The 21,967-nt window shown below is 37.8% G+C and overlaps 1 protein-coding gene across 4 annotated transcripts in view; it reads left to right on the top strand.

Annotated features, from left to right (window-relative positions):
• The first annotated feature begins 1,848 nt into the window (after positions 1–1,848).
• NDFIP2 (Nedd4 family interacting protein 2) overlaps positions 1,849–21,967 on the top strand; it is a 65,212-nt gene continuing 45,093 nt past the window's right edge. Inside the window, exons 1-4 of one of the 4 annotated variants that reach the window (XM_042978987.1) lie at positions 1,870–2,036; positions 2,914–3,026; positions 5,676–5,737; positions 6,470–6,811. In XM_042978987.1, coding sequence (XP_042834921.1) covers positions 6,539–6,811 — 273 coding nt within the window. In that variant the 5' untranslated portion in view covers positions 1,870–2,036; positions 2,914–3,026; positions 5,676–5,737; positions 6,470–6,538. Of the gene's footprint in view, positions 2,037–2,913; positions 3,027–5,675; positions 5,738–6,469; positions 6,812–21,967 lie in introns of all 4 variants that reach the window. The other 3 variants (XM_042978991.1, XR_006214790.1, XM_042978980.1) reach the window with 3 other exon arrangements.

Here is a 21,967-nt window from a genome sequence, read left to right on the forward strand (position 1 = left end):
AAAACACACACAAAAAGGACCAAAAAAAGTAGATGTTTTACTTGTTCTGAAGCAGCAACCCCTGAAAGAATTAGCAACAATCTTAAAATTTATCCTGTTTGGTGGCAATACATTTCACTATAATATTTCTTCTAAAAGAAATGTTGACATGTTGAGTTCATGATGCGTTAGAGTTCTAGATTTATTTTTACTAGTAATGTTTTGGAGGGCCGTTTCTTGTTGGATGTGGTAGGAACAGTCAATGGGGTATTTTTTAATGTTTTATAAATTACCACATTTGAACTAAGCTGGAAGTGGAGTGGTAGTTTCACAGATAATCACTTCAAGGCACATTTACCCCTCTCAGCCTTAGTTTCGATATCTCCAAAATGAAGGTTTTGGAATAGGTGACAAGGAAGATCCCCTGAAATGCTAAAATTTTATTAATCCATGAAAACACACATTTCTCTCTTTTTCAGACATTTGGGCTCTAAGGAAATTTCAGTGACCTGTGAGCCAAATCATCTGTTGTGTTCAAACTGAAGGAATTAAATTTGATTTTCTATTCTATGTGCTATATTTGTAAGTACACATGTGTTTTTCGTAACATTTATGCTTTTGTTTTTTTTTTTTAATTTTTAAATGTTTTATTATTTTTAAGACAGAGGGAGACAGAGCATGAGTGGGGATGGGGCAGAGAGAGAGGGAGACACAGAATCTGAAGCAGGCTCCAGGCTCTGAGCTGTCAGCACAGAGCCCAACGCAGGGCTTGAACTCACAAACTGTGAGATCATGACCTGAGCTGAAGTCGGACGCTCAACAGACTGAGCCACCCAGGCGCCCCTATGCTTTTGTTTTTAAAAGTCAGTATCTGGATGCTATCTTCTGAATGTTTGTATCTCTCCCCTCCCCCCTCCCCAAATTCAAATGTTGAAAATCTAATGCTGAAGTTGATGGTATTAGGAAGTGGATCTTTAGGAGGTGATTAGGTCCAGAGGCATTGGATTAATGTCCTTTTAGTCCCTAGATAGATCCCTCAGGACCCCTTCTGCCATGTGAGGATACAATGAGAAGCTGGCAGGATGAAACCTGCATGGGGTCCCTCACTAGAACCCAACCATGCTGGTATTTTGGCCTCCCAGCCTTGAGAGCTGTGAGAAATAAATTTCTGTTTATAAGCCACCCAGTCTATGGTATTTTGTTACAGCAGTCTAAACACACTAAGACACTGGATAAAGAAGATTTGAGCTTGATGTCTTTATTGGGGAAATCATGCCAGATTTCTCAGTGATCATTCTTCGTAAGGAGAATTTATAGACATTTCATGGGAGCTTCACATATTTTTGACAGGTGAAGTGGAATAGTATAAATATTTTATTTTTTCTATGATATCTAGCATATATAAAACAACTCCTTTTTTTCATTATCTTGACTTACTTAGGCTCTATAAGGCCACTAAGTTTGTTTGTTTGTTTTTCCCTATTTGAATCTTAAGGCCAGGAAACGGGTATGAATTTCTTCTTAATTATGGAAAGGCAGCATCTTGTAAGTCACTCTGTCTCAATACTGTCATCATTTTGTCCCTTCAGATATTGAATGCCCTTTATCCTCACTACTGAAACGAGGCACCTTTATCATACGGCAACCTTATTGGTAATGTTGTACAATGTTGTTAATAGCGAAGTGGCATTCTGACATCAGATGATTTAACAAATGAGGCCTGGTTCCTGTTACAGAAGGAGAGCAAACAATGTCTTAGATGTTACGAAAATCTTGATATATAAGAGACATTTGTCTCTCCTAGTATTTTATATACACACACACACACACACACACACACACACCCCTACATGCACACAAACATAGTATTTGTCTTCTTCCATGATCATCTTGGAGGTAGTTAGTCAAGAGAAACCTGTCATAATAGGCAATGTACTCAGTGCCAATTCTGTTCTTCTATGATGAAAGTGATTATCAGGCTTGCAGAGAAAACAGGAGACAAATAACACATAAAATCCTGCCTTAAAATGGTCAAAGAACAGCCTTCTGTACTCAAGGTAAAGCAAAGAACATTTTAATAATTTATGAATTAGCCCAATTTTAAATACGTAATCCCTAAGGCAAAATGGCTGTTGATTTGATTTGCTCATGACTAAACAAAAATGAAAATGATAAATAAAAGTAGTGTTAGGACAGCTTATCAAAATTCAAATATTTTCTAATTGTTGCCTGGTGATGCCTCCATATATATAACAGTATGTATTTAAAATAAAGCTGATAGGAAATACTTATTATGGAAATTTATTTTAATCTCTAAGCTAACTCTCTGTACTTCTTTCTCTCTTCTGTTTCTCTCTCTCTCTATTTTATAGAGACAGTTTCAGCTTGTAGTATTTAATAAACATGGGATAGCCAGTTTTCTGTGTCAGCTTGGTTAGGTTATAGCTCCAATTAAAACTCAAACACTAATCTAGGCGTTGCTGTGAAGGTACTTCTAGATACTATGATCAAAGTCCAAGATCAGTTGACTTTAAGGAGATTATCTTCTATAATCTGGGTGGGCTTGATTTAATTTGTTGAAAGGTCAAGAGCAGAACTGAGGCTTCCCTGAGGAAGAAGAAATTCTGCCTGTAGATAGCAGCTTCTAGAATCTTCTAGAGTTCCAGTGGCCTATACTATGGATTTTGGATATTTAGCCAGCCCTCACAACAGTTTAAGACAATTCCTCACAATAAATCTCTTCATATATATCGTCTATTGGTTCTTTTTCTTAGGTTGAGTCCTGACTTATAAAAAACATGAGCTGTATTTTAGATTCTTCCTATATTCTTACTATATTGATATTCAACATAGTGTATGAGAATAAAGAGAGAGACAGGAAGTAGATACCTGATTGTCAAATTGCTCACTCAGATTTCCTCTCTTAAATTATAGAGCTGAACAGATGACAGGAATCTCAGAACCAGTTAAATAAGGAACACTATGTGAAGCTAAATTGAGATACAAGCCTCCAAACTGCTAAAAGATCCACGTACATGGTAATAGAGGTAAAACTTTGGAGTAATAATTATGCTCATTTTCATTTACCAAAATGACACAATAGTTTCTTGTATTTTCTAAAATCTACTTCAGAATTTAGTGAGCAGAAAATAATGGCTACTGAATTTTTTTAGGTAGAGTTAGAAATCTTCAGACAGAGAATGCAATTTTACCTCTTTTTAATCATTCTCTAGATAAATATACAAAATCATACATATTCCAAATGCAATTAACCATTAGGATCTATGGTCACACTAACCATCAGCAGCTACTTGGGGAGTAGTTTTATGTTGTATGTTCTATGTTGTAGTGGAAGTGATAAAAAACTAGAAGTCAAGAAGTAAGGAAAATTTGGAGCATTTGCCTACCTATGATTTAGGCCTGTGTAGAAAGCCATGTGCTGGCAAGGGCACGTCTGTCCACTGCTCTTTAACTGGTGAGAATAACAACAAAGAATCCTGGCACATGTACATGCAGTTTAGCATATCTGGTTTGAACTAGGAGGAGGGTATGGAGGATGATAAGAAATCAGTTTATCTCTAAAGGGAATGGCTTTGCTTCTGGGAAGGTAGGAGGGATTCCCAGTGGGAAGTATATCCCAGGAAAAGGGGTCTCTATGACTAGATAGCATCACTTTACAGAACTTCAAAGTCATTCTTGGTGGGATGACTGTAGATACATTATGCCCACATGAGAAAATGGTAAAAATGGAGGGTAACGGGGGCGGGGGGGGGGGATTATTCTGGGGATGACGCATCAATTAATGTGAAAAGACTATTGTCACTTCATACAATTTTGATATTAACCATGTTTTATCACTTTATGTCTTGGCACGTGTTTAGTTTGGGTTCTCTAGGAAGCAGATGCTGATATGAAGTTATGAGTACAAGAGATTTGTTGGGGAGTTAACATCTGTGAAAAAGAAAAGGATTGGTCAGGGAGAGTCATCACAATATACTACAAAGCTAACAAAGTCTCTGCCAGGTTAGCAGGGAGTTCGGAAGCAAAGATTGCCTCTTAAAAGGATGTCAGGCAAAAGTGGCTCCACCTGTACCACCACCAGTTGATGGCCAGATGCCACCCTGAAAATAATACAACCACAGGTTGAAAACCGAAGGAAAACCGGGCAGAACAGCTGGAGGTTGTTAGTTAATCACACTCCTTATAACTAGTCACAGAGTATTTTCTTGATAGGGAATTCAGGCAGTTTATCTCCATGTCTGCCCCAGTATTGCAATGTGGCTCTGGTAAAATTTTGGGTGGCTGAGTATTTGAAAATGAAAATTGATCAGGCCACAATAAGAGGTGTTCGTGAAGGGCATTAACATTCTAAAATTCCACCTGAAGTATTTATAGTGGTACACTACCATCAATTCCTTAGGTGACTAGAGTTGTCACCACCAAAACATTAGGGGTTGAATACATCAGATGTTGTTAAAAACATCTAAAATGATAAGAATATTGTTTCTCCCATTTCATGCTCCCAGTGGGACAACTCAGGGCTTCTGATTGTGATGGCCTGTTACAGGTCACACTGGCTTAGTTGTGAAATGGGCAAAAGGAGCTCAGAGTGGCTCTTTTTGGGATGGTAAGAAAGCATCATTCATTTCATATAGATCAAAAAGGTGGGATTTAAGAAATTCAGATTGGCTCTTTGTGATGCATCACTATGGGGGAGGGGTATTTTATAGCATAGTGCTTAATATAGTGGAGACTCTGGAGTCTGTGGCCACCTGCTAGTGATTTGGCTTTGGACAAGTTTCTGAACCTCTTGGTGCCTTAGTTTCCTGACTTGTTAAACAAGGATTATAGTTGTGCCTACATCATGGAGTTGCTGTGAGGTTAAAATCACGTAACATATGCAACGCCTGGCTGGGGAAAGGCTCAATATCCATTAGCTGTTATTCTACTTCTTTCCTCTTTTTCTCTTCCTTTTCTTCACTGAAAAAAAACACTTTCTGTTGAATTTTGTTGTCTGCTGTCTAGATTAGCAAAATGTTCACAAAGCTTGGGAGGAGGGTAAAATTGAAAGAATCTGTTACTTTAACAGGATTCAGAATGTTTGCTTTTGGTCTTTGCTTTTCACCATTATGTTCTCAGTACTGTTCTGGGTATGCTAGGTGCAAAAAATGGCCACTGCGCTGAGCAGTAGTCTATTTGAAAAATAACAAATGGGCATATAAATGATTAATGAAAACACAAGCACATATAAAATTAAGTTCTAAAGGAACAGTACAGACCATAAGTGATGTAGGAATCACATTTTTCTGTTTCAACACTGTGTGTTGTTTTGGTTATTTAAAGGTGGTATCATTTGGGGTGAAACTGTGAAGGTGACCTCTTGTACAATAATACAATAAAATGTCCTATGTTTATTGTCTTCGAATCCAAAATACATGAATTTATATTAAAAGAAAACAAGTTTAAAGACATTTCAGTATGTTATTGCCTCCTTTTATTGTTAGTCTATTCATAGTCTCTACCATTAGATGTGTTGAGATGGTAAAAATAGGAAGAACTGGTCAATGCTTTGAATAAAACTATCAACAAAGCTTAAATGTTTTTAGCTGATTATTTCTCAGTGAGTTTGTCTTTACTGTATTTTTGCTATCTTAACTAGCCTATCAGACTCACTCAGTGGCTTTTTTTTATTCCAGGACTGTCCTTTGGAAATTCAGAAAGGAAGTAAAAAGTAAAGGAGATCGCTGGGCCAGCTTATGTGAGATCATAGTTTTTACGGTATAGAAAGGTTAAAAGATACTTTACTTTGTCCCATCATACTCTTCTACTCCGTAGAAAAACATGCTTTGTGGCCTTTGGGAGATACTCTCACATAGTAGGTCACGTATGCCTAATCGGACACTAAGACTGTCTTACAATGTTGCACACCAAGTGATTTCTTACTGTTATTGCCTTTGGCATTACTGAAGTGAGTACGATGACAAAATAGTCCTATCGTACTTCCCTATTTTCTTGTACCCTTCCAGTAACCTAGGGCTCTAGAGGCCTCCTTCCTTGGCGAGACGTGAGTATGGTTGAAGAGTCCCTGTTAAATTCTTAAATCTCATACTACCAAGAAGGGGACAAAACAGTATTTAAAAAGATATCCTTTACCTCACTAATGATTTTGAACGAGCGTTTTAGGAACGTCTTAGAGACGGATCTCCCCGCATTGTCCTAGCCTGGGTGAGCTATAAGAGGAAGTGTTGGGTAAACGGATGACCCATCCTGAGGTGTTCTAGGAATGCGTTCCCTTCCTCCTCGACTCCGGTGTCTGCGTGGTGTGATTGTGTACCCGCCTGTGCCGGCGCCGAAACCCGTCCAATAGAAAAGACCTATCAAGGACGGTGATTTTTTTTTTCCGTCCCTTTTGCCACCGCCCACTCCCGGCAAGCAGACAACCTAGACAGTTCCCCGGACTTGTCTTACTTTTCCATTTCCTCCCACCCAGCCAAACCCCCCCGCTCGCGACGCGAACGGACGCCGGAAGACCCCACGAGCATGCGCGACCACTGCGAGCATGCTCAGTAGCTCGCGCGGCGTTCTGGAGCTTCGCCGCGCGGTGGCCGACGCGGAGGTTTCCGCGACTGCTGCGGGAGCGACAGGAAGTGAAGCGGCCCGGCCGGGCGACCGCGGCGGCAGAAACAGCAGCGGAAGGGGCGCTGCGGCCAGGACGTCGTCGACGGGGGTGGACGAGGGGTCCGAGAGCCGAGAGGACTCGCCCGCTCGGAAGCCGGATCCCGAGCCGGGCAGGATGGATCATCACCAGCCAGGGACTGGTCGTTACCAGGTGGTGAGTTCCTGCGTCCCGGCCCCGGCCTTCTGCGCTGCCCAGGACCCCAGAGCTGCCTCCCGCCGTGGACCCGGGAGTCCCCTTCCTCCGGCTAAAAACTGCCTAATTCTTCTTTTTTTTCTTCACACCTTTCCTTGTGGAGCTTGTCTCTGACTCCTTCGAGACCCTTTCCTCTCAACCCAAGGCTCCTCCTGCCTCCCCATCCCTCACCCGCACCCTGTATTTGGCTGTAAGATACCCTTCTCCCTCCCCCTTCCTAAAACTTCTGTTTGTTTTACTTCTCACCTTCTTGGTCATTCCTTATTTCCTGACCCAGTCACTTCTGAGATATTTCCAGTGGATTGTCTGCTGGAAATGGTGCTGAGTTCACATACCTGCTGGGAAGAGGATCGCCGTCAAAAATGGAGCGGGTAGGGGGGGGAAGGAGATGTAAGCACGATGTAGGGTGGGATGTGGATTCGGTGAAAAATGTGGGTTGAAAAATTGTGTAACTACGGAGTATAGTGGTGCTGATCTGTGTCTTCAGCTCTAGTTAACCTTGCCATTTTGTCCTGTTCCATTTTGTTAGTATTCAGATTTTATTTCTGTTCTCACTTGGGGGGCGGGGGGAGGCAGGAGAGGAAACAGGTTTTGCTAGAAAAAATGCAAATCCTGTTTGAAAATTATTTTTCACTAAATTTTTCACAGGGTTTTCCAGTTCAACCACACAAATCTTTGTATGTTAAATGAGTGAAAAGTGTCCCTCTACATTTTCAGTGTCAGTTTCTCTAATGTAGTTTTTCCTGTAGTCTTAATTCTGGTAGTGTCGTTGGAGATTTCTCTTCTAAACCCTCTTTAAAAAATGGACTCAGCAATAGTTGACTGGTTGTAGCTAGGTAGCATGTTATAAACTTTCATGTGGTAATTAAACCTTTTCACTAAGGAAGAATAGGAAAGCATTAATATGTAGCATTGATGGTGCAATTAATAGTGCTGTTTGTGAAATTTTGCAGATGTAGATATATTAGTGCAGATTTCACCTCTCAAATATGTATTTGCAAATGTGAGACTTAGTTACGAACAAAGAATTCCTATCAATAAGTGCATTTTGACGAATATGAACGAAGGCTACTGAAAGATGAAATTCCAACGTATGCAGTTGTGCATTTGTCTAAGATACAAGCTCATGATGCTTCCATTTCATCTGGTTTACATCCTGTAAACCTTCAAATGATCTATGTTGAATTTTGTGAAAATTTATCTATTTTCAGAACGGTTTAGAAAATGTTGCTGCCACTGTGGAAGGCATTTTTCTTTTCTTTTCTTTTCTTTTCAATGTTTATACTTTTGAGAGAGAGAGGGATGGAGGGAGGAAGGGGGAGGGGCAGAGAAAGCAGGAGACACAAAATCCAAAGCAGGCTCCAGGCTCTGAGCTGTCAGCACAGAGCCTGACACGGGGCTTGAACCCACAAACCATAAGATCATGACCTGAGCTGAAGCGGGATGCTTAACCGACTGAGCCACCAAGGCGCACCCCTGGGTAGTTTTTTTAAAAAAGACCTTTTTTTGCAGATGTTAGCTAAAATAAAATGCAGAAAATATTGAGTACTCTTTCCAGTGTCTTTTTTCTAATCCCTTTCTTTTCTTATTTCTATTTGTTCCCTTAATGGCATTAGCTTTATTTGAATTCTTTCTCTTTGGGGTTTTGTGTGTCAGAATCAACTGTGTTCTCATACACAAGTCACTACTCAAAACATTTTTAACTGATGTAGCTGTGTCTTAAAATAATTTGTTACAGTTGCTTTCAGTAATTATGACTAGTTGAGATTTGACTTAATTATTACTAAAAAAATGTTTTTCTGACATCAGTGTATTGAAATTTACTTACCCAGTTTTAAGATATTTTTCTTTTTTTCTACAACTCCTTTTGCAACAAATGGGTATTTGCAACAAATGGGTATTGCATACCTCCCCCACCCCCCCCACGCCCAACTGGAGATGTGTCCTACATAAACTTTGAAATAGACTTTGAATGGGTGGAAGCATTCCTTCAGAGCAGAGGGCAAAAATTGGTTCTTGTAAAGATACTACTCATGGTAGGATATCAGTTGTTTTCTTTGTAAGGCAAAATGTTTGAGAATCTTAGCATAGTTTAAATTTGGATTTTAATTCCTGTTGCTTTGTAATTACATAGCTATTTCATCTGTCTAGTGTAACTCTGGGTTTTATTGAGGATGGCCTGATGAATAACTATATCTAGGTATTCTGAAGAAGCAGCTGAATTGTTGACTATTAGACTATTTGGGGACAAGTCTGCAGCTCTGGATTATATGATGAACACAACTGCTGTGTAGTTGTCTTTACTCAGTTTTTTTGAAAACTGTGGAATGATTAATAAATTATTGATCAATAAGTAATTTCAGTTGTTAAATGTTAAGAGCTAAGTAGGAGACAGGCAGATATGTTTAGGAGTACAATCGTCTGTAATGTTAATTTATCTCTTATTGATAGAGTTAAAATTTAGGTTTCCATATTGGAAAGTTAGTGGTGATGACCGTCAGAATGACTCATGACCATAAACCAGTGTAAAAGTTTAATGTGGAAACAGCTTTTTCTGTGATGTCTTCTTCCCTTCCATTGTTATAGGAGTCTGAATTTTGTTAAGTAAAGCAGTGGATAATAATGTAGAGCTACAAAAAGCCTGAATTATTACCCTTCTAATTTTAGAAAAAGCTAGATATGCTATATGGTTTCCTTGTGTTACGGGATTAAGTTTTGTTTGGTAGAAAATGAGCAATGTTGCCAAACTATGTAGTTGATTTAGCTTGGAGTTGTTAGGCCACATTCTAACTTTGATGTTTTCTATTGTAAAGGATTATGTACCTATACCAAGCTGACTACTAAGGTTTCAGAGATGTTCTGTATACAGGTTAAGTTAGCACTGTTGATTGTAGCAGTAGTTTCCCAAACTGTTTTCCAGAATGATGGTAATAGATGGTCTTAGAAGATTTATGGCATATATTAGCATGTTAAAACATATATTTGCATATTAAAACAATGAGAGATTCTGCAGTGAAGACAATGGTTTAGATATTTAGTCTAGCTCTTCCTAAATTTTGATCACAGATTTTTAAAGAAAATTTTGAGATTATATTAACATTTCCAAAATGTTAGTTTTCTGTGAACCTAATGAAGTATTCATATGGTAAAGATCTAGATACTTTGGCCTTGTATCTGGAGAATTAGAGTTGTCCTTGATAAATCAGGGAAGGGGATTAACTGTTGATGGTTAAAAAAAAAAAACATGTTTTAAAGTCATCTTGGCTTATATTTAGGTTGTGCTGCTTACAATTTGTGAACTCTTACCTTAGTTAATTTATTTAGCATTTTGAAGCCTCAGTTTTGTCATATCAGTACCTACCTCATAAGGATTATTATGAGAATTATACGTTGTAATATACGTAAAAGGTGTAATACAGAGATTGTTACGTGGTAAATATTATGAATAACATAAGGTATGTAAACTGTAAAGTATTATATATCAGTTTTTGTTTGTGACCACTTTTGTATTTTTTTTTTATACAGCAACAGGAATATCAACTACTTCTTTCTTGTTCATGTCAAGTACTGTGAAAAGTCTTAAGATTTGATTTTATCCTATTTACAGGCTAAGAAGTTAGTTTGCTAATGTTTCATGGTTACTACCAGATGAGAAACAAATAGCATTCTTACTCATAGCACAGCGAGCTGCATGAATGTCAACATATTTGGGTACATTTTCCTTTCACCCACATCCCATTATGGTGATGGGTCTAGATAGATGCACTTGGTGGGTCACAGCACAGGAACTCAGGACCAAGGCTCTAGCACTTTAGCAAGCAACAAACAACAAGCTAGTTAACCTCTCCCTAGGAGTACAGTTATGTGCTGTGGTAACCTTGACCTTCTTTGTTGCCTAGGTGACTTATTACAAGAATCCACTCAGTACCAGGAAATAGATAAGTTTTGCAGACTTTAACACTCAGCAAGAATGTGCACAGACACTTAGGCCCATGGCAGACTGCCATACCCAATAAATAGTACATGTTCTGGGTGAGATAATAGATGGGAATTTTTAGGTGTAGTTATTTACTTTTGTTTTCCATGTTAAGGAAATATTGCAGTCTTTTACCCTATGTTGCTGTCTAGTTTTGCCTTCTTTTCTTGGCCCACCTCTGTTCCTTTGATCCTTAATTGTTTGTTTCCTTTGAATTTATCAGGATTCTTTGGTTTATATTCTTACCACACCACTTTTACATCATCAGAGTTGCCCATTGCTTAATCCAATAGATACTTTTCAGTTCTCATCTTACTTGATTTCTGTTACATTGACCCTGGGAACCTTCTTATTCCTGAGAGGAAGAAGCTTTCTACTCTTTACTTCTCTGACTTCTCTTTGTAACTCATTTTGTACTTACTCCTTAAATGTTAATACTTTCTAAGGCATCAACTATTGTAATAGCTTACTTACTACTTTCTTCCTTCATCCGACCATTCTTCAGAATGTCTTTTGCACTGTGTGAGTCCTATTTGTAGAACCTAAATTTTATTTTCATTTCTCTGCTCAAAAATCTTCAGTGGCCTCTTAATTGAATGACCTGTTCCCCACATTTAATATTAAAACTTTCAAATACATGTATAGAAATGTTGAAAAATTATACTGTTACCCCCATATACCAAATATCAATTGTAGGATCTACAGTTGCCAGCAGTTAATTTTTTGTGTTGTATACCTGTCCATCTTCTTATTTTTTGATGCTTTCAAACTTGCAGATACCTTGCAGTGTACCTCACTGCAAACCACATGCTTATCATTAGCCTAGAGTTTGATATTTCATGGTTCTCTTTCTTTGAGGTTAACATTAACATAGAGTGAAATGCATAAATCTTATGTGCTTTATTGGATGAGTTGTGACAAATGCATACACCTGGTAACTCAAGTCACTTTCAAAATACAGACCAGGGATCACAAACTATGTTCCAAGTACTGTTTTGTAAATAAAGTTTTATGGTAACAGCCATGTCTATTCATTTACAATGGCAGAATCGAATATTTGAAACAGGGCTACTGAAGTATTTATCATTCTGCCCTATAATATAGAAAATGTTTATAGAAAATGTTTATTGACCCCCTGATAGAAAACATTACTATTACCCTAGAAAGTTCCCTCATGACTCTTCCCTGTTGATTCCTATTCTCTAGTTGATCGCTGTTCTGATTTTTTTGACTTCAAATTAGTTTTGCTTATTCTAGAATCATAGAGCATATAGTCAGCAAAACTTCTTTCACTCTCTATGGAGTTTTGGAGATTGATCTGTGTTATTGTGTATATCAGTAACTCATCCTTTTTATTGGGGAATAGTTTTTCATTGTATAAATTGAATGAATACACTAAAGTTTGTTCATCCATTGCTCTGTTGTTGGACATTTGGGTTGTTTACAGTTTTTGGCTATTATGGATAAAGCTGGTAGGAATTTTGTACAAATCTTTTTATGGACATATGTCTTCATTTGTCTTGGGTGGAATTACTGAGTAATAGGGTAGGTGTATGTTTACTTTTATAAGAAACCATCAGACTTTTTTGAGTAGTTGTACTATTTTACACTTCTACCAACAATGTATGAAATTTTGGTTGCTCCACCAACTTCCAAAATTTTGGTGTTGTCAGTCTTTTTAATTTTAGCCGTTCTGGTTGACTGGAATTTTGAAGTATAAATTTCTGTTTTTAATGTACAGACAGAATGGATGGGTCTTCCCATACCTGTACAATGCAATATCTTAGCAGTTCCCCCTCTTAATTTTTATGCACTAACTGCTGTTGTCCAGCAGTACTACTTATTATTAGTTCTGTAGCCATAATGTATTCTCTCTTTTACTTCCTTGATTCTACATGTTTGTTTATCGTCTGACATTCTGTACCACACCCCTCTGATTTGTTTGCCTCGTAAAATACTGTTCTTAAATGTGAAAACTACGAAACCATAATTGAAAGGTAGGGCAAGTTACTTGTGTCTGTCATCTACATCAAGGCAGAGAAAAGTTGAAAATCACAGTATAGTTATAATGAATCACGTTTTTGTATGTCTTTCTGCTTTCTAGACTGGTGTATTTCAGAGGTGCATCAGGGTTCCTGTGAATGTCTGATTTTTATCTCTTTAAAATAGGTTTTAAACTTATAAAAACTGTAATTAAGGAAATTCGCACTCAAATGTATTTTATATCACGTTTCTACAGCTTGAAGATTAGTATTACGTTATTGTGTGTTGTCAGGGTAATTTGTTTTTGAATGGAGGGCGTAATTAGTTTCTTTGGCTATTTCTGTGCTTGTAGTGATATTTACTGTAAGTGGGTTACTGATTTGATTAGAGCAGCTCTTTTTTTTTTTTTTTTTTAATTGTACAAATGAACAAGAAACAAGTTTTGGTGAGGACGTGGAGAAATAGGAACCCTCGTGCACCGTTGGTGGGAATGCAAACTGGTGCAGTTAGTGGAAAACATTATGGAAATTCCTCAGAAAGTTTAAATAGAACTATCGTACAATTCAGTAATCACACTACTAGGTGTTTATCCTCAAAATACGAAACACTACTTCAGAGGGATGCATGAGTCCCTATGCTTATTGCAGCATTATTTACAGTGGTCAAGTTATGGAAGCAGCCCAAGTGTCCATCGATAGATGAATGGATACAGAAGATGTGGGATATGTGTGTGTGTGTGTGTGTGTGTGTGTGTGTGTTTATGTAAATATAAATCAGCCATAAGAAAGAATGAAATATTGCTATTTGCAATAACATGGATGGAGTTAGAGAGTATAGTGCCAAATGAAATAAGTCAGAGAAAGGCAAATACCATATGATTTCACTCATGTGGAATTTAAGAAACAAAACAAACACACTAAAGAAAAAAAAGACAAACCAAGAATTAGATTCTTAACTATAAAGAATAAGCTGATAGATAGTTACTAGAGGGAGGTGGGGGTGTGTGAAATAGCTGATAGGGATTAAAGAGTACACTTAAGATGAGTACTGAGTAATGTATAGAATTGTTGAATCACTATATTGTACATCTGAAACTAATATAACACTGTAAGTTAACTGTACTGGAATTTAAAAAGCTTAAAATACTCTATTAAAAAATTATACAAATGAGTATACTGTATTAGCAGACGTAATTGGAGGTTGAATCAAATGCTAGTCATTACTTAGGGCGTATTTGTTCATTACATGAACTAGTAATTGTAAAAGATTTGTGCAGTAACAAGTAAATGCACTGGAATTGTATCATGAAAATATCACATTGTAGCTTATATGCTTATTTTATGTTTTGAGTGCCTCTTGTCAGATTTACACTTAAGGTATGGGAACAGTGTTAGGTATCATTATTGATTATGAAAAAGAGGTCCTATAACTTATTTATTCAATATATAATTTATGAAGTATCTCTGCCAAATTCTGTTTTAAGTGCTGGTGAACAAAACAGTTAAGTTCTTGTCCTATGGCTTATACTTTGGTGGAGGAGGTAGAACTAGGTAGTTTAAAGAAAATGAAGCAGGCTTGTGGGATAAATAATACATTTCATCAATACTAAAATAGCAGTAAGAGAACAGTAATGACTTTGCATTATGTCAGGAATATGCTGAGAACTCTGCCAAGTGCTTTATGCATATGAGCACATTTAATCCTTGGACCACTTCTATGAAATAATGTCATGATCCTCACTTTGCAGATGAGAAAAAATGAGACATAAAGAGGTTAAATAATAGGCCCAGCTGTGATAGATCTTGTATTCAGATTTAGTTTTAGTTTGTTTTTTTTTTTAATGTTTATTTATTTTTGAGAGAGAGAGAGAGAGAGTGTGTGAGCAGGGGAGGAGCAGAGAGAGGGAGACACAGAATCCGAAGCAGGCTCCAGGCTCTGAGCTTGTCAGTACAGAGCCCAGTGCGGGACTCGAACCCATGGACTATGAGATCATGACCTGAGCTGAAGTTGGACACTTAACCTACTGAGTCACCCAGGTGCCCCTGTTTTAGTTTTATATTACTTTGTAGCAAACTACTCCATACACAAGCATTTTATTATGTTTCAGGATCCCATGGGTTGGCTCTTATCAACAGAGTGGTTTTTCTGCTCCATGCGATGTTAGCAGGGTCTGCAGCCATTTTGTGGCTTTTTTGGATTGAACACTCACTTGGCTAGCAGTTGATGCTGACTGTTGATTGGGATCCCAGCTGACACTGTTGACGGACTCATTTCAGTTCTCTTGTGTATTAAAAGTTAAAGCAGTCATAGGTCCAGCCGAGATTCAAAGGGAGAGGAAATGAACTCCATCTTTCAGTGAAGGAGAGGTATGCATGTACATGGTGGTAATAAATTAGTAGTGACCATCTTTGGAGATGTCACACCAGTTGGTCTGACCCCTTGGTTGATTGGAATCAGGATAATAGAGAACTGTATCCATTCTGAAGGTATGACAGTTAGGATGAGACTTGATTGAACTGTTGTAGTTGGTGAGTATTTCAGGTGTGGTAGTGGCCTATGGTGGAAATGAATTTATTTAAGAAATATGAAGAAAACTGTGGTAGAGCAAGATGAAGGGATTTGGCTCATAGTGCAATGGGACAAACCATAGTAATTTCATGAATTTGATTGAAGAATGGAACTTTCACTTACAACTTCAGTTTATAATTTTTGTTTTATGAAAACAGTGAAGTCTAGCTACATAATTTGCAAGGTCCAATGCCAAATGAAAATGTGGTGTCCTGCCCTGGGGCAGTCCCTTTCTGTAGGTCTGCTGTCTCAACCCACAGCAGATGGACAACTCCCAATGGATTGCATCCTCCATGCTAGGACTTGCTCCATACATGAATCAGCAATAGGAGAAGACCTTGCTGGTTTGCCTGTGAATGTGTCATGGTGATACCAGCCTGGGATGGGGTGCTATCTACTTCGCCCCTCTACTCATGGGGCAAAGGTGGGGAGATCAAGCTGAGCCAGAGAGTTCAGCTGACTGAGAATTCTTCCTTGGGAGGCGGGCTGCTTATGAACCAAGGTTCTAAGCCCCTGGCACATGGTCTGTTGTCCCTTTGGAGTTCACTTATAAAACAGAAGACCATGGGGGAGGGGAAGGGGAAAAAAAAAGTTGCAGAGAGGGAAGGAGGCAAACCATAAGAGACTCTTAAAAACTAAGAATAAACTGAGGGTTGATGGGGGGTGGGAGGGAGGGGAAAGTGGGTGATGGGCAGTGAGGAGGGCACCTGTTGGCATGAGCACTGGGTGTTGTATGGAAACCAATTTGACAATAAATTTCATATTTAAAAAAAACTCAGATTCAAAGATAAAATTATTAAGAATTTTAAGATGGTGACCACAAAGCATTAAACCCCAAGCATGGGGCCTTTTTGAGGCAGGATTCTGTGTGACTACACTGGTCATGTGCTCATGAAGATGTCCCTGAAAGTGGTCTTACTATGAAGGGGTGGTGATGATGATGATGATTATGATGATGATCTAGACCAGGTGTTGTCAAACTTTCTGTAAAGGGCCGAATAGTGAATATTTTAGGCTTTCCAGGGTAATGTGGTCTCTGTCATAACTTCTCCAATCTGCCGTTGTAGTGCAAAAGTATCCATACTTAATATGTAAACAAATTGATGTGGCTCAAAAGCAGTGGGCTGGATTAGACCTGCTGGCTGTAATTTGTCCACCCCTGTTGTAAATGATTTGGGAATGTACCTCAATCAGTCCTGAATTTGGGGCCCTTTGCCAGATGCTTTTGCCAAATTATTTATTTCACCCAGTCTCCAAAACAAACCCTTAGGAATGTGGTAAGGTTGTTTTGTGTCACTTACTTGTAATCGGGCAGCTACCTAGTCTGTCACTAGAATGGGGGTAGAGATGAATGGATAGTGGAATAGAGTATAACATTTTTCTGTGAGAATGGCAAAGACCGGTTTCTCATGTCTGGTAGAATCTTCATTCTGTTGGAGTGGTCACGTCATTGAAGCCATTCTTGGCCCTCTTATTTGAAATAACTACACTTTCTTTACAGTACTCCTAATTCTACTTTCTCAGTTTTTCCCATAGTACTTATCACCAACTGATACTCTAAATATTTTGCATATTTAATTCCTACCTCCTCCTTTCACCACAGGTGTAATCTTCATAAGGACAGGGATTTTGTCTGTTTAGTTCACTGCTGTATCTTTCAGTACCTCGTATATGGGAGGCCCTTAGAAGTATTTGATGAGAACGAATAAACAAATGATGCTAGCTCCAGACCAATTTCGTGCACTCAAAACCTTGCTTATGTTATTTTATTCTATTTTTATATTTGCTTTTCATTGTTACTGACACGTGGGATCTCTAAGGTTGTTGTGGTGGTGTGTGTTTATGTTACCTTCCAACTTAACATGTATTGCCTTGTCTTTCTGTGTATACATGATTGACACCCCCTAGAGTTGTTTATTAACCCATGAAGCCATTTGCAGTGGCCCGGCTTAGTATCTTCATTAACTATGGAACTGTGAGTACTCCTTTGGTTTTCTCATCTGTTTTATATTGGTTACTTAACGACTATTTTCTTTTTATTCTTCCCTTAACGTCAGACTTACATTCTAAAACATTGTCTGATTATGTGTGTATTAATAATATTTCAGAATTTTGTATATATTTTATGTTTATAGGCCTGACAAGTTTAAATAACTATAGAATACATTCTATTCTGCTGATGTTTATTAAATGTAAATTTACTGACAAGATCCTTGTAATTTGGACTAGCCTACCTAGCATGTGATCATAATCCATCCTGTGTCTGTGTTTTCATGTCTTGTTGTTACGGTTTCTTCCAGAGTTTGATTACATAGCTGGAATTAAGGTGTGGATAAAATTCTTGTTAAAGACATGCCAAATGCAAGTTGGGAAATGCTGCAGTAGTCTAAGATTTACTATCAGATTATTTCAACTTGCTTACTTTTAAGATTTGTTTGAACATGAACAATTTAATATTTTAAAGTTAGGAATGTGCTGTCATTTAGTTTGTGATGTTTCTCCAGTATTACCAGTTACATTATATAAAGAGACTGCTGTTTAGCATAGGCTTTGAAAATCAGGAAATAAACTGGGTGGTTTTACCTTTTTACTAATTTTGAGGTGCTTAGGACTTATAGACTTTAGATGTTGGACTGAAGAAATCCAGTAGTGACAGTTTTTATAGAACATTGTTTTCACTTAGAGCTTTCATTTATATCAGGGTAACTTCTGTGTGATTTCCCCAAAAGAGGAAGGGCCTTGAAATAAATCTTGACCCTTTTTGAGTTTTTGTTTAGAGAACAACATGAGCCTCTGCTTGATTTGTTATTGCGCTGTGCACTAAAGATATTTTGAACTCTTTTTACTTTTGTTCTCTTGCTCTGTTCTCTCTAACCACCACTCCGAAGCATGCTCTCTTGCTTTTTGGCTTTTGAACATATTATCCCCCCTTTTTCTTATGTCCCTCCTTCCTCAGGATTAATTTCTGTTCTTTATTCAGATCTGTTTAGATGTGCTTTCCTCCAGAAAATCTTCTCTCACTGTCTGCTTCCTCCCTCCCCCATTTCCCACCCTTTACTACCTACCAAGTTCTGTGTGTTATTTTAATACTGTGCATGGATCCCTATCATAGTTCTTGTTCTTTGGTATGTATTTTGTAAACCCAATGGGAAGTAAAGCTTAGGTCTGTCTTGTTTGTGATAGTGTATATCATAGTTCTGAACCCATTATAGATGCATAGTGCATACTTATTGAAGAAATAGATCAGGCCTTTCTGAATGATTTCAGGTGTATGCATGAGTTACTGGTGTATTATCTTTTATTTGTAAAGTGAACAGTTTTCCAAAGACCGTTACGACCAAAAAACCCAACAACGATGTTTTGCCTAGCCTATACAATGTTGATATTCTTGATGTCCATAATTAGGGTAGGTACTTTCTTTTAGAATAGTGCTGAGGAATCTGTTTAGATGAATTCTGCAATTTTTACATAATTCTTCATCTGACTGGTGGCTTGTATTTGCAAGATAGTGAACCATGGTTAGGTTATTTGATCTACTTATGGAAAGAAGGAGAATAAACTGTTTCCATTTATTGTGGAAGTTAGCTAGTGATCATTTTCTTCAATCTTCTCATTTTATAGATTAACTGAAGGAGGAGGGTCTGTTCCAGGTTGTGCAGCAAAGGTGGGAGGACAGATGTTACTTTATTACTTGTAAACATATCAGTTAAGTTAAAATATATTACATTTTATAATATATGTTACAGTAGTAGATATTAATATTAATGTCAAATACTGAGAAATAGTCCCCTTTTCCATTCTTTGTCCTCTAAGCCATTCTCCTCAAAAAAAAAAAAAAATCTTTTTTAGCTGCTTTAACTCTGCATTTTTAACATATATGTATATTCATTTACTTATTGATTAATTCTACAGTTGATCCTTGGACAACGTAGGTATAACTTGATGTTACATGTATTATATACTGTATTCTTATAATAAAGTGTTCTAGAGAAAAGAAAATCTTTTTTTATTAACTTATTTATTTTTATTAGAAAGTGCACAAACGGGGGAAAGGAGAGAGAGGCAGAAGGAGAGCTAGAGGGAGTGGGGGGTAGAGAGAGAGAGAGAGAGGGAGAGAGAGAGGGAGAGAGAGAGAGAGAGAGAGAGAGAGAGAGAGAGAGAGAGAGAGAGAAAATCTTACGCAGGCTCCATGCTCTGCGCATAGCCCAACATGGGGTTTGATCCCATGACCCTGGAATCGTGATCTGAGCTAAAATCAAGAGTTAGACGCTTAACTGACTGAGCCGCCCAGGAGGCGCCCCTCATTATAATTTTCTTAAGATTTTCTTTCCTCGGGGCACCTGGGTCCCTCAGTTGGGAGTGTCTGACTCTTGATTTCAACTCAGGTCATGATCTCTTGGTTGTGAGATTGAGCCCTGCATGGGGCTCCGTGCTGGGTGCGAGCCTCCTTAAGATTCTTTCTCTCCCTCCATCTCTCTCCAAAACAAAACAAAACAAAACAACACAAAACAAAACCCAAGAAAGTTATAATGGAAATACAATTACAGTACTGTATTTATTGAAAAAGAATCCGCATGTAAGTGGACCCACACAGTTCAAACCCATGTTGTTAAAGGGTCAACAGTATTTTCTTACATGTCCTGCTTTCCCCTTTCAGATCATGATCTTTGTAGTCTCACCTCTAGCGTTCAAATCTTGGCTGCTCACTATAGGCACTGTAACCTTGGGCCAGTTACTTAACCTCTCTATGCTATAACTTCCTCATCTATAAAGTAAGGGCAGTACAAATGCAGGACCTACTTCATAAGATTATTGTGAGGATTAAATATATGAAAGGTACATAATTTTTAAATCAGTAATAGTGTTTACATTTTATGACATGAAAATATTGCTCGTTACTGAGTCAGGTGGTGTATTCTGTGGAACTTTTTAATATTTTTAATAGAGATGCCTAATTTTTATTTCTTTATTTTTCTCTGTATCTGAGTTAATTCTTTGCATACCCAATGGTGGTTTTTCAGAATTTGGTCTTCAGCTGTATTCTTTGTATCAGATAATTATTATTTTGTTCTTTGAAGATAGTCTTTCTAGAGCCCTTCTTCCTCCTTTTTCCATTTGTACTGTTTTCTAGGCTTAGTACAGAGCTATCATACTGAGACTTCTTTGTGTAATACTTTGCTATGTTGGATCCTGTTTCTTGAATTACAAGTCTTACTCTGATTTTGATTTATTCTTTTATTTCATTGTGACATGTTTTCTGGCAGGTTCCTAAGAAAAGATGCTTGGAGGTAAAATTCACTCAAAAATTTTATTGCTGTTTTTTTTCCTGTTTTTCTGCTCAGATTCTCTGTCATTTCATTGATTTCAAGGTAATTTTGCTTTACTTCCTGGAACATAATTATAATAGCTGCTTTAAAATGCTTGCATGGTGACTATAATCTGAGTCATCTTGGAATTGGCATCTCTTGATTGCCCTTTTCCTGGAGAATGTTTTATATTTTCTAGTATTTTTTATTTCTAGTAATTTTGGATTTTATCCTGGATCTTCTGAGTTTTGCTGTGGTCCTCTGGAGAATATAGCTGTTTTGTTTTAAGAGCCATCCTCTCAGCTTTAGATTTTAAGTACTGCTTCACACTATGTGTGCAGTGGTTCAGATATGATATTAAATTTTAGGCCTTTACTAATCTATTTTGGGTTAGTCTTACACCTACATGGTTCCAAAGGTAGTGATGTTTCTGTACTTTCTGGCCGGTTTGGCTGCATTCCATGCTTCTTTTGGCCAGGAATAGGATTTCTATTGGGGTTTTAGTAGCCCAAGCCACAGTGGTTTTCCACAACTGTGGTTCTACCTCAGAGCAAAGCTGCAAAAAGAAATAAAAGGCGGGTGGTGGTGGGGTGCTGGTATTTTGTGCAGGTTGTTTCATCAAGTTTTAACTTTCCTCTACATCCCTATTTTCTTTAGTGTTCAGAGTGCTCAGGCAGTTGGGTTGCTTTGTATGTTGTCCCAAGTTTTTAGTTGCTATCAGTGGGAGGGTTTGACTTTAGGGGGCCTATACTGCCATGCTGGAACTAGATCCAACTGTAGATTAGTGAGATTTTTTATTTTCTACTCCCTACGTTAACTTTCTTTTTAATATTTTTGTTTTGTTTTTCTTTCATGTTGGAGATTTTCTTTAAATTGGGTACTCCTCTAAAGGAGATATTTTTCTAAAAAGATTTGTGTTTTATAAGATGTGTTTATGTGTTCTTGACTTACATAGGTGGGCTTCAGTGTTGTATTATTTCTTGGTGAACCAACCAAGAATTAACAAATGTTAGTGTCTGCAATTTAGTTAGGAAGCTATGGCAATAGTTTAGGTAAGAGATAGTGGTGGCTTGGATTAGAGGAGTGGCACTGAAGGGAAGTAGATGGGTGGATTCAAAGATGGGGTGTGTGTGCGTGCGTGCGTGTGTGTGTGTGTGTGTGTGTGTGTTCGTACTTGAATCAGCATAAGAAGTACTCAAAAAGGTCATTTTGTGGCAGAATGGATTACTACCCCTGATTTTTTTATTGGAGGCATTTTGAATTAGAAAGAGTCTGAATTTAGAG

The sequence above is a fragment of the Panthera tigris genome, chromosome A1, assembly GCF_018350195.1.
Source record: "Panthera tigris isolate Pti1 chromosome A1, P.tigris_Pti1_mat1.1, whole genome shotgun sequence".
NCBI classification, from domain to species: Eukaryota; Metazoa; Chordata; class Mammalia; order Carnivora; family Felidae; genus Panthera; species Panthera tigris.